Raw genomic sequence first — 13,835 nt, 5'->3', positions numbered from 1 at the left:
CAAGAACACAGTAAGCCCCACCCTGGGCTGCAGCTGTAAAAACCAGGACACCAGACATAAAAACTGGGACATCAGATGTGCATAAAAGCTCCCCTCTAGGAGTTACTGCTGCTGTGGAGAGCAGCAGAGGGCAAAGATGGCCCTTGCTGGCTGGAGTGAGGCAGATAGCATAAAGATGGTGCCGCTAGCCTCTGTCCTTAGTGTCCCAGCAGGTCCCTAGATGTATGTTAAATTAAATGCCTACTCTGCAGGTCAGCACTTTAAGATAAGCAAATGAGCCTCTGACAGAAAGTCTGGGCGCCTCTCAATCAGCTGCTTCTGCGCTGGGTCGTTGGAGGGGAGGGGTGATTCCAAGCATGGGAACCCTTTCAGTCACTGTTCCCTTGTGGGTTTCACGGATGTGAATCCCCTTGGTTTTTAAAGTTAGATGTTTTGGGAACTCATCTCTCAGGTGCTGATCTTAAAACCTAGGGTGCCCAATTTGGAGTTCAGACCCGTTGCTCCTCAGGGAAAAGCTCCAGGTTGTGAGTTCACTCCTGACTGTGGGTCTCCACACCGGGAGAGGGGTTTATGGCAAGAGTGTTTCTCAGCCTCTCCTTCCCACTTTTGAATTAAAACATTTGTTTGTACTTCATGTTTTAATATTTTATCATATTTATTTTATATTATTCTTTTGTGTGACAGTACGTCTTAAATCCCTGGTGGCCGGTTGTTTTCCCGTTCTGCCAAACTAAACCCTTTATCTGCTCTTAGAAAAGACTGAAACGTGGATTACCCTTGAGCAGATCCACTTATGGTTGGTGGATAGGAATTAAATTGTGGAGTGTTTACTTCATGGCACTCTTAGAACATTTACGTATGTCTAGCTTTGGGGGTAATGTCCCATAATCTCTAAGCAGGTAGGCTTCTTGTGGTTTATTTAGGATTTAAAATACCCATTTTTAATGTAATTTCATTATGTCTGAATTAAGATAGCTCTTATTACTTGTTAACTAACACACATTTTTGATGAAATCCAACCAAACATGAATTGTTTTTATTCTTTACCCTTCCCAGAGTGATGATTCTGACATTTGGGATGATACAGCATTGATAAAAGCTTATGATAAAGCTGTAGCTTCATTTAAGGTATGAAATGCTTATTTATTCTTTTCCTTATTTCCTCATGTGTACTCATTCGGGGAAAAAAATGATAGCATACTTACAGTAAAATGTTAAAGTACATATTAGTCTAATTTTGAAGATTAAAAGATAACAGGTTAGATAAATTAGTTATCTTCCTTTAGAAGTTGGTAGCCAGTCTATATGTCATCCCTTTAACAGAGGCAATTTAAGCAGAGTTTTAAACGTTTATAATTTTTAATGTGTTTAGACTGTATCAAACTATCATGGTCTTCTAATTCAGATTAGTGGAAGGACAATCTGAATGATACTTTTGAAACATTTAACAAGCCTTTATTGAAATAATATTGAGGATAAATAGCCTCGTGCAGTAATGAATACTTGCAGAGTGTTTACAGTGTTCTAGGCACTGTTCCACGTGCTTTACATACATTAAATTAATGTAATCCTCCCCAGATCCTATGAGGTGTCAAGTCAAGTGTTCCTGATGGTGATGAATGTCAAGGAATATACATTTCTTTTGCAGGGCGAAGTCTATTTTTTTGTGGCTCAAACAAGACATTTACACAGTTGTCCAATATCATCATTTTCCCCACTAAGGTGCTTAGTCTTATTGATCATCATACATGGGCTGTCAGTAGTCCAGGCACAGAGCATACGCTCATACAGAGCACCAAGCATGGAGTCCACTTCCACCCCTAGTCACTCCTGTAGCATGAGGTAGAGGTCACATCTGTATGTCATCCTTGAAGCTGAACTCTAGATTTGTCAATAACATGCTTTCCAACATACATTTAGACTAGAAGTAACACTAATGCAGAGTTACCAAGAGAGTTCTATAAAACGCAGATTAAAATGGGGCTCGATGTGGGACGGGGTTGGTGATATTGCATGGGGAAGTAGACTGAGCAGAGAAAAAGAACTGATTTGGGCAAGAGAGAGTTTACTTTTAATTGTGTTGCATTTGAGGTAAATGTGAAGATATGAAATTGGTAATTGGAAATGTTGAACTAAGGAGAAAAGTCAGAGCTGGATAATAGCTTTGGAAGTTTGTTTGCATAGAAAGTATAATTGAAGTAATAGGAATAGATGATCATAAGCTGGTAAAGAAGGATGGCCAGTTCTTGTTGGGAGTGCCCAAGTTTTAGACTTGATCAGAGAAGTAATAAAAGCATTAGGGCCCAACATTGCTATGTCATCAAAAATGTTGTGACTATCAAAAAGAAAAATGATTGACAGAGTCTAATGTTATGGAAAGGTTGAGAGTGAGGAGACTTGCTTAAAAGGGTCCTTAGAGCTGATTATCAGATATATGGTACCTTCAAGAGCAGTTTCTGTAGCATGTGGGATAGTGAAAAGAGGAAATAGAAGCTATCTGAGACGGTGGGGCCTGGAGACCAGTTTATAGTGACTGAGTTACATTGTGACTTTTTCAGTATATCACCCTGTAACATGTACGTTTCTATTCATGTTTTCATAGCACGCTCTAAAGAACGGTGACATTTCCGAAGTTTCAGAAAAACCAAAAGGCACACCTAAAAGAAAACCTGCTAAGAAGAATAAAAGCCAAAGAAAGAATACCACAACTCCCTTGAAGCAGGTTATTTTAAAACCTTGAGATTTAACTTCAAAGAATTTCTTGTTACTGTCCTTATTAAATAGTATAAAATACCTTTAAATTATTAGGACAATGTTTTCTATTGACATATAATCATAAAATTTCTAAAGCACTTATTAAACTTTCTATTGTTTAGGAACATGCATGTTAATATAAAGAATTAGGAGGAAATGATAAATACTAAATTCAGGATAGTGTTTATGTTGGGGGTAGAGGGGAAGAAGGCAGTGCAACTTGGAAGAAGTACCTGAAGGCTTAAACTGAATTGGCAGTGTTTGACTTTTCTAAAACTGAGAGAGGTATCCTTTTTTTTCCTTCAAAAATCCTAAAACTGTTAATACCTGGGGACCAGATAATCTGCGTAGAGTCATTTCTGCTATTTAAAACAGTCCACATAGAGGCTAATTATTTTGGTGTCTCATTAATTAGTTGCTTTAGTTTCATCATTACCAAGGGGGAAGAGAGCTGATGTTTGATAAGCACGTGCTATGTGCTGGGCTAGCGTACTGGACACTTTACATGTTTCCCCTCCTTTCTGTTCTTCACAACAAATATGTGAGGCAGATTATACTACACCCACTTAACAGATGAGGAAGATAAGACTCAAGGAGATTAAGAAACTGGTCCATGATTATATAAACGGCAGGACTATGTCATGTTATATTTATATTAGAATTCAGATTTCTGTGGTTTTGGCCCGAAGTTTTTTCACTATAACGTTCTGCCTCCCAGAACAGTTAACTGGAGACTATCCCCTCCACCCCCAACCCTACCCCACCCAAACAAGATTATAGTTTACCCTCTTTTAAAGAAATGTGCGTGTGTGTGTGTGTGTGTGTCTATCTTTGGTTTCTTTTATAGTGGAAAGTTGGTGACAAATGTGCTGCCATTTGGTCAGAAGATGGCTGTGTTTACCCAGCTACCATTGCCTCGATTGACTTTAAGAGAGAAACCTGTGTTGTCATTTACACTGGATATGGAAATAGAGAGGAGCAAAATCTGTCTGATCTACTTTCCACAACCTCTGAAGTAGCTAATAATATAGAACAGAATGCTCGGGAGGTAAGGATAAAAAAATGGAATTCTTGGAAGCAGAAACTAGATGAGAAATTAAGCAGTAAAACTGGTTGTCAGTTTGGTCCACTGAAGCATTATATTTTTCTTAATGATGCCTTTATAACAAAAATACATGTATTTCTTTCTCTTAAAAGAATGAAAATGAAAGTCAAATTTCAACAGATGAAAGCGAGAACTCCTCCAGGTCTCCTGTAAATAAACCAAATAGCATCAAGTCAAAAGCTGCTCCATGGAACTCTTTTCTCCCTCCACCACCCCATATGCCAGGATCAGGTCTGGGACCAGGAAAGGTAAACTTCTACCCAGAAAAGGTTTTCCAGGAAATAGTTAATATAGTATTGGAACATTCAGCCCCTCCATTAAGTGAATTGTAGCTTTTGTCACGAAACTTTTTTTTCTGGCTGCGCCCTGCAGCTTGCAGGATTTTAGTTCCCGGACCAGGGATTGAACCCGGGCCACCTGGACCGCTAGGGATTTCCCTCATGAAGCTTTCGTAGCTTTCCATAGATGTTGTAAATACATACCTGAGAATTCTTTGAAAAGGAAATAAGATAGTAATGCAGCATAGTTTATAATGAAAGCCTTTCCTAACAATTTTTATAGAGTATTAGGTATATTAGAGTAATAACTTAACCAACTTTTGGAGATTGACATATATACTGTACTATGTGTAAAATAGAGAACTAATAAGAACCTACTGTATAGCACAGGGAACTCTACTCAATGCTCTGTGGTGACCTAAATGGGAAGGAAATTGAAAAAAGAGGGGATATATGTACATGTATAACTGATTCACTTTGCTGTACAGCAGAAACTAACATAACATTGTAAAGCAACTATACTCCAATAAAAATTAATTTTAAAAAAATAGATTAGCAAACTTAAGTTTGAAAGTATAATATTTTATCATCAGCTGGATGTTGTGCTGTAGTTCCCTGTGTCACTTGTATAAGGTATATAAAAATTGGAAGAGAACACAATATTTACATCTGATACAGGTGAAATCCAAAGACGCTCCCAGACTGTTTTGTAGAGCAAAATGTAAATACTGTTTTTATTCATGGTTCTTTTGGTTATCGGTAGCAAATCAACTTAAACAAAAAGGATTTTTAGTTTAGGTTATATCATGGAATCCAAGTCCCTGTCCAGTAGTTTTGTATAAAGCATTGATTTCTTCAGGCAGTGATAATAATAAAGATTTTTAAAATCAAGCGTGACATTAAAACTTTTCCTTAGAATTCCCTGTTGAGAGCTTCCTTGTTGAGGTTTATATTCTATTACATTTTTCAGAATGGTCAGACCTCTTAATTTATATACATAACGAACATGCTTCATTGGTCTCAGGGGGCTGATTTTTCTTGTTAAGTGAGAGACACTAATTTTTATAATATATGCGCTAAATTAGCATATGTACGTGAAAGGACGTCCAATAGATTATGCAATTTAGTTAATGAAATTGCGGGAGATACAGTCTTTTATGATGGAAATGTCTTGCTGAGTGTACGGTCTCTGATTTATTAGGTAATTTTAAATTTTTCTTACTTTGGCTTTACTGTCTGAATGTCTACATAGAAAGGAAACGAGAAAAATCTAAATTTATGAGTCTATATGACTTCAGCATTTGGTACGTGAAATTCTATTTAACCTTTTTGATATGAATAATATAGATATTATTCTGGGCAATTATTTCGATTCTTTTGACATTGAATTCTTTTTTGCTCTTTACATATTGAAACTGTTAAATTGGTCTTTCTTTGAAATGTTCTTTACAGCCAGGTCTAAAATTCAGTGGCCCACCGCCGCCGCCACCCTTCCCGTCATGCTGGCCGCCTCCATTTCCTTCTGGACCACCAGTAAGTGCAAAAGAATTCAGATTAAACTTTGCTTTCATACACAGTTTGGGATTTAGCAGAACATAGGTAGTTCGGAAATGTCACAGCCAAGTTCTGATGGGTAAAAATTTGGACTAAACTTCAGGGTTTTGTTTTTGTTTTTTGGGTTTTTTTAAATTTATTTTTGGCTGCGTTGGGTCTTCGTTGCTGTGCGCAGATTTTCTCTAGCTGCGGCGAGCAGTGGCTGCTCTTCCTTGCGGTGCCCGGGTTTCTCATTGCGGTGGCTTCTCTTGTTGCGGAGCATGGGCTCTAGGCACGTGGGCTCAGTAGTTATGGCTCGCGGGCTTTAGAGCGCAGGCTCAGTAGTTGTGGCACACGGGCTTAGTTGCTCCGCGGCATGTGGGATCTTCCCCGACCAGGGCTTGAACCCGTGTCCCCTGCATTGGCAGGCGGATTCTTAACCACTGTGCCACCAGGGAGGTCCCAGGGTTTTTGTTTTTAATGACCTTCTGCTACCCAGACTCAGTCCTCTTATAGCCCATATTATTCATCCTTCCTTCCTGGCAGCAGTATCTCATTCTAAGGGAGATAGCGCCTATCCAAAAGGATTTAATTACACCATACCTTAAGATTAATGTTTTACCCTTCCAGGCATGGTCTGATCATGTAGACTGTCCGGATATCTAATGGCAAACTTTTAGATATCAACAATAGGCAAAATACAAAGACACTTTTTGGCAGACTGCGTTGGGGTGGGGGCAGTGCAGATGTTCTAGCCAGAACTTTTACTTGAAACGCTGTGTGGGTGTTTTTTGAGGAAAACCATGGAAGTATTTATCCTTGGTTTTTACCTATAGCTTCATAATGGCACAGAAAAATAGGTCTAATGAAAGCAAAATGTTTAAATATTTTATGTGACCTGTTGCCTTTTGATTCTTGTTCAATTTAATTTTATTGGTCTCTTGTTGTTGTTACTGGTTGGCTTTCTCCAAATCCCAGATTTTTAAAAAAATTTTAACTAGGAGATGACATGGAATGTAGGAAAAGATACAACTAACATCCAGCATTCTGTACATAAAATAGGTTTCCAGACCTTATGTTTTTGTCTACTGATTTTAAAGTGTATCTTTCTCTTTCCAGATAATTCCCCCACCACCTCCCATATGTCCAGATTCTCTGGATGATGCTGATGCTTTGGGAAGTATGTTAATCTCTTGGTACATGAGTGGTTATCATACTGGTTACTATATGGTAAGTGATCACTCAGCATCTTTCCTGACAGTCACTTTGTGGTTTTGTGACTTTGTTTCGTTTGTGACTAAAAAGTGGTTTCTTATGTTAGGTATATCCTAAGAGTTGAAAACTATAGGCAGGTTCAGTTCCAGACCACTGCAATGAAGTGAGTGTCACAATTAAGCAAGTCATGAATTATTTGGTTTCCTAGTACATATAAACGTTATGTTTACACTATACTGTATTCTAGTACGTATTATGTACGTACGTAGCATTATGTCTTAAAAACAGTGTACATACCTTAATTTTAAAATATTTTATTGCTGAGAAAAGCTAGCTACTATCTGACAACACAGGGTTGCCCCAGCCTTCAATTTGTGCAGAATACAGTATCTGCAAAGTACAATAAAGCAAGGTATGTCTGTACCTTACAGTTTTAAACAATACAGCTATCTAAGGCTAAAATTACTCGTGTATTGTCCCCACTAAGTACAGTTGTAGTGCATTTAAAAACCTTTCATATTATTAGGTTATTTTTATTACAGTTGGCCCTCTGTATCCATGGGTTCTGCACCCATGCATTCAACCAACTGTGAATGTTTGAAGGAAAAAAATTCCAGAAAGTTCCAAAAAAGCAAAACTTGAATTTACTGCATGCTGACAACTATTTACATAGTATTAGATATTATAAGTAACCTAGAGGTGATTTAAAGTATATGAGAGGACGTGCATAGATTACCTGCAAGTACTGTGCCATTTTATATAAGGGACTGGAGCATCTGCAGATTTTGGTGTTCAGTGGCAGGGCGGGATGGGGGTGTATCCTGGAACTCATCCCCCATGGCTATCAAGGGACGAATGTGTACATTTTCTAATTTAATGAAACTTTTTCTAAATTATTTTCCAATCTCATTAGTCTTTCTGTTTTGATTTGAAATAAAATGGGTTGTAGGAGATGGAAAAAGAAAGGATAATACCCCCCACTCCCCCAGCCCCCCCCCCCCAAAAAAAAGGAAAAGAAAGACCAAAAAATAGGTTATTTTTGTGCACAGTGAAAGTCTGGTGTGATAAATGCCAAACTGGACCTTAGGGACTGAGGCTCCAAACTTCTCGTTTTATGCATCCATCTGTTGCACACATGTTCTATTGTAATTTAGCAGGAAATTTTAAAGTTTTTTAAAAATGAAACTAATATGGCATGCTAAGATTATGATGTGATACTTGAATTTTTAGTTAACTAATATATAGAAGAAACTAAACAACTGACTTGAAGATGTAATTATTTTATAAGTATATCATCTGTACATTCCTCCACCAATATTCTTACTTTAAAGCTACTCTTCAGCTGTTGTATAACCCTGATATATTTGTACGATATGATGAAGTTCCCCTTTTAATGACCGAAATGATAATGGAAACTAAATTAATAGTTCGTAATGTGTTTTGAGACCAGTCATCTGATAACTTTCTAAGCTTCCCCCTTCTGCACTTCAAATTTCTCTGCATGTTTTCTGTAAATTATGAAATATAGTCGTTTCTCGGTATCTGCAGGCGATTGGCTCCAGGATCCCTGCAGGTGCCAAAATTCAGGGATGCTCACATCCCTTATAGAAAATGGCATACTGCTTGCATATAACCTACACACATTCTCCTGTCTACTTTGAATCGTCTTTAGATTACTTATAATACCTAGTACAATGTAAATGATATGTAAGTAGTTGCTGGTGTGTAGCAAATTAAAGTTTTGCTTTTTGGAACTTTCTGGAATTCCTTTTTTCTAATATTTTTGATCTGCAGTTGGTTGAATCTGCAGATGTGGAATCTGTGGATACAGAAGGCCAACTGTATTTTGAAAAATAATTATATGTAAAGTATTGGCATAAGTTATGTTTACTTTTAAACTTTTTAGACAGGAAAGATAGAGGGGGCAAAATCCATCCATAGTTCTAGTACCCAGATGCACCATATTTTGCCTTGTTTTCAGGTTCATATTATGCAAACGTTCATGGCTTTGTTTGGCTGTTGTTGTTAGTGTAAACTTTTTATTGAAATATGCAAGCAGAAGAGTACACATATTAGAAGTCTACAGATTGATGAATTTTCACAAAGTGACCACATTTGTGTAATCAGCGCTAATATCAAGAAAAAGACCACAATCCTAAAGTTTCCTTTTATCCCCTTCCAGTCATTACCAATCCCTTTCCTAAGGGTAACCCTTTTCCTGACTTACAATGTCATCAAATTTTTAAATTTTGTGAATAGAATCACACATATACTCCTTTATGGCTGGCTAATTTTGCTCAGCACTTTGTGAGATTAATCTACATTGTTGTGTGTGGTTGTAGCTGTATTTCATTCCATTGTATACATATACCATAATCTGTTTATTCATTTTAACCGTTGATGGACATTTGGTTTGTTTCCAATTTGAGGCTATTAAATATTTTTAATAAGTAAGCTTTATTAAGATACAATTTACATGGTATACAGGTCACCCATTTAAAGTGCAGGAATAGAGGTGTATGAAACCACAGGTTAGTGGTTTTAGTTTTTATTCACAATTATGTAGCCATCACTATAATCAATTTTATTTTATTTAATTTCATTTCGTTTCGTTTCATTTTGTTTCATTTCATTTTATTTGTTTTTGGTCACACTGCACGGCATGTGGGATCTTAGTTCCCTGACTAGGGATTGAACCTGCACCCCCTGCATTGGAAGTGCAGAGTCTTAACCACTGGACCGCCAGGGAAGTCCCTACAATCAATTTTAGAATAATTTCATTATCTAACCCCCAACCCCAAGAAAATCACAAACCCTCATTTTCCCCAACCTCCCAGCAGTAGGCAATGACTAAACTACTTTCTGTCTTCTTTTGGATTTGCCTATTCTGGACATTTTGAATAAATAGAATTGTACTGTATGTGATCTTTTGTGTGTATCCTTTTTCACTCAGCATAATATTTTCTAGATCCATCTGTGTTGTAGCATGTATCAGTACTTCATTTTTTATTGCCAAATAATACTCTGTTGTGTATACCACATTTTATCCATTTGGGTTGTTTCCACTTTTTGGCAGTAATGAATAATGCTGCTACGTACATTCGTGTACAAGTTTTTGTGTGGATGTACGTTTTCATTTCTCTTGGGTATATACCTAGGAGTGGAATTGCTGGATCACATGGTATGTGAAGGTTCAGCTTTGGTAGGTAACCAAAACAAAATACAAGTGTGTTGTTGTTTTAATAATTTCAGACTTACAGAAAAGTTGCAAAAATAGTACAAGAATTTCCATGTGTAGGTTCCCCAAATGTCAACTTTTTACCCCTTTAGGTTTCTCATTCTCATTCATTTCATTTTTCCTTCTCTCTCCTCTCTCTTTCTCTCTCTTTCTCTGTATCTATCTGTATTTTTCCCCCCGAAGCTATTCAGAATCAGTTGCAGATACGATGCCCCTAGCATTTAAATACACTATGTATTTCCTGAAAGCAAGAACATTCTTTTGTATAATCACCATATAGTTATCAAATCAGGAACTTAAATCGATTAATACTGATACTATGATCTTATCTACTGTCCTTATTCAAATTTTGCCAGTTGTCTTATGAATGCCCTTTACAACAAAAGAAGGTTGTTTTTTTAATCTAGAATTCAATCCAGGGCCACATGTTACCTTTTGTTGTCATATCTCTTTAGTCTTACATGACTGACTTTTTAAATATAGTTTTGTCCTCATACCATTTACATTGTTTTGTATCCTTTAAAAATATATATTTGTTAATTACAAGTGATAAATGTAAAACCTTGTAAAATTTTCAAAAATTAAAGGTGAGACAAAAATCCTGTTGGTGACCAAAGGCATGCCCATAAATTGGGAGACTGAGATTGACATATGCACACTACTATATGTAAAATAGATAACTAATAAGAACTTACTATATAGCATAGGGAACTCTTATTCAATACTCTGTAATGACCTATATGGGAATAGAATCTAAAAAAGAGTGGATATATGTATATGTATAACCTGATTCACTTTGCTCTAGAGCAGAAACTAACACAACATTGTAAATCAACTGTACTCCAATAAAAATTAAAAAAAAAAAAAAAGCCAGGCCCAGCTTCTACCCTTCTCCAGAGGTCACCACTGATACTAGTTTGCCGTATAGCCTATCAAAATCTCTTTCTCTGTGTTCAGGTATATATGAGTGCTCATAAGAAATGTATTGTTTTTATGTTCATCTTTCTATATATAAAGACATTCTATAAGAATTTAGTTCAGGATTTCCCTGGCAGTCCAGTGGTTAGGACTCCAAACTTCCACTGCAGGGGGCACAGGTTCGATCCCTGGTTGGGGAACTAAGGTCCCCCATGCCACGTTGTGTAGCCAAAAAAAAAAAAAAAAAAACTTTACTGACCATTTACTTCAACTATATTCTTTCTAACTTCCCTGGTGATCACATCATTTCTCTCCTCCGCTTCATAGACAAACTTCTTCCAAAAATTACCTCTAGTTGTCCTCCTTACTCCCTTATCTCACATTCTCTTCAGGCCTGTCACGTAGACTTCTGTCTTTCCTACTGTATTGAGATTTTTTTGTTTTTAAAGATTTTTTTAAATTAATTAATTAATTAATTTTTGGCTGTGTCGGGTCTTCGTTGCTGCGTGCCGGCTTTCTCTAGTTGCAGTGAGCGGGGGCTACTCTTCATTGCGGTGCACAGGCTTCCCATTGTGGTGGCTTCTCTTGTTGCGGAGCACAGGCTCTAGGCACGCAGGCTTCAGTAGTTGTGGCACATGGGCTTAGTTGCTCCGCGGCATGTGGGATCTTCCCGGACCAGGGCTCGAACCCGTGTCCCCTGCATTGGCAGGTGGATTCTTAACCACTGTGCCACCAGGGGAGCCCTGTATTGAGATTTTACCTCCAGATTGCTGACTCAGTGGTCAGTTCTCTGCTTTATGTCTCTTACCTCTCAGCAACATTTTAATATATTTGACTACACTTTTGAAAGACTTTTTTCTCCTGCCTTCAGTAACACGTTTTAATCTACTAGTCTTATACCTTCTTCCTTGGCTGCTCCTTTTAGACTCCTTTAACAGCTTTTCCTCCTCTACCCAATATCTGTGTGGGATTCCTTATGCCCAACCCGTAGCCCCCTTCTCTTCTCTAACTATAAACTTTCACTAGGTGACCTCATCTGCTCTAGGACTTAAAATGGCATGTCTGTACTGGAAGTTCTCAGATGTCTAGCTCTGAATTCGAGACTTGTTTATCCAACTGCCTGTTTTCCCTCACCACATGAATGTCTGTTAGGTACATCTCAAACCAAATATAGCCAAAACCGAACTGTCAGTGTTATGTCATACACCTCTATTCCCACAGCCTTTCCATCTCAGTAAGCAGTGACATTGATGCACTGCCAGCACCAGTTTCTCAAGCCACAAATGTGGAATTAGCATTGATTGATTCCTCACTTTCCTTCGCTTTTTATAACCAATTTGTAAGAAAGTTCTGTTGACTATTTCCATACAGATCCTGAATCAGTGCACTTTGATTTTTCTCCACTAATACCCATTCAAGATACTATCATCTCTTTTTTTAACCGGGATATATTGGATTGGCCAAAAAGTTCGTTCGGGTCCCCATTTCTTTTAATTGCATGGATGTACCACGTTGTGCTTATCCATTCATCAGTTGATGGACATTTGGGTTGTCTCGTCTTTTTGGCTACAATGAATAATTCTGTTACCAACATTTGTGTGTAAAATTTTGTATGGACATATGTTTTCAGTTTTCTTGGGTATGTATTTAGGCGTAGAATTGCTGGCTCAAAAGATCACTGTAGCGGAACCATGGTCGGGGAGCTAAGATCCCACATGCCTCTCGGCCAAAAAACCAAAACATAAAACAGAAGCAATATTGTAACAAATTCAATAAAGACTTTAAAAAAATGGTACACATCAAAAAGAAGTCTTTAAAAAATAAATAAGTAAATAAATAAAGTGACTGCACCATTTTATTATAACCACCAGTGATGTGTGAGGGTTTCTGTTTCTCCACATCGTCACCAACACTTACTATTGTCTCCTTGTTTGATTATAGCCATCCTAGTGGGTATGAAGTGATAGTTATTATGGTTTTGATTTGCACTTCCCTAATGACTAAATGATGTTGAGCATCTTTTCATGTGCTTGTTGGCCATTTATATATCTTTTTTTGGAGAACTGTCTATTCACATCCTTTGCCTATTTTTTAAATAGGTTGTTTGTCTTTTTGTTGATGAGTTGTAATAGCTCTTTATATATTCTGGATAAGACATCATTATCTCTCACCTTACTGCAGCAGATCCCAAGTATTCTTTTTGCTTACGAAATTTCATGTCCCATCCTGCCAAATCCATTCTGAATACAGCAGCTAGAGTGATATTTTATTTTATTTTATTTTTTCAAGTATTTATTTATTTATTTGCATGGGGTCTTAGTTGCACCATGCGGGATCTTTAGTTGCAGCATGCAGTCTTCTTAGTTGCGGCATGTGGACTCTTAATTGCAGCATGCATGCAGGATCTAGTTCCCCGACCAGGGATCGAACCCGGGCATTGGGTGCGTAGAGCTTACCCACCGGACCACCAGGGAAGTTCCTCCACACTCTGCTTACTCAGTACACTCCTGCAACACTGGCCTCTTTTCTTGCTCATGTCCAGATTTATACCTTCTTCTGGGCCTTTGCACTCGTTATTCTTTAGTCTGGAAAGCTATTACCCTGTATTTCACTTGTCTGGCTTCTTACTCAGATCTCAACTGAAATTTCATCTTCCTGATTAAGCTAGAAGTGATCCGCCCTCATTCTCTATTATATCACCCCACTTAGATTCTCTGTGTGGCATTTATCGTTCTTGGTATGATTTTCTTTACCTGTTTATCTGTCTCCTTCTAGTAGAATGTGAGCTCCACGG

General features: G+C 37.6%; 1 protein-coding gene across 4 annotated transcripts in view; it reads left to right on the top strand.

Moving 5' to 3' along the window:
• The window catches only part of LOC132363651 (survival motor neuron protein), a 43,920-nt gene that overhangs the window by 13,453 nt on the left and 16,632 nt on the right, over positions 1–13,835 (top strand). For all 4 annotated transcript variants that reach the window (XM_059919338.1, XM_059919339.1, XM_059919336.1 and 1 more), the window contains exons 2-7: positions 1,057–1,128; positions 2,603–2,722; positions 3,602–3,802; positions 3,952–4,107; positions 5,590–5,670; positions 6,790–6,900. In XM_059919338.1, coding sequence (XP_059775321.1) covers positions 1,057–1,128; positions 2,603–2,722; positions 3,602–3,802; positions 3,952–4,107; positions 5,590–5,670; positions 6,790–6,900 — 741 coding nt within the window. The remainder of the gene's footprint in view (positions 1–1,056; positions 1,129–2,602; positions 2,723–3,601; positions 3,803–3,951; positions 4,108–5,589; positions 5,671–6,789; positions 6,901–13,835) is intronic.

The sequence above is a fragment of the Balaenoptera ricei genome, chromosome 3 (genome assembly GCF_028023285.1).
Source record: "Balaenoptera ricei isolate mBalRic1 chromosome 3, mBalRic1.hap2, whole genome shotgun sequence".
Classification (NCBI taxonomy): domain Eukaryota; kingdom Metazoa; phylum Chordata; class Mammalia; order Artiodactyla; family Balaenopteridae; genus Balaenoptera; species Balaenoptera ricei.
Note: the sequence above shows the minus strand (reverse complement) of the source record. Positions and strands in the feature narration are given on the sequence as shown.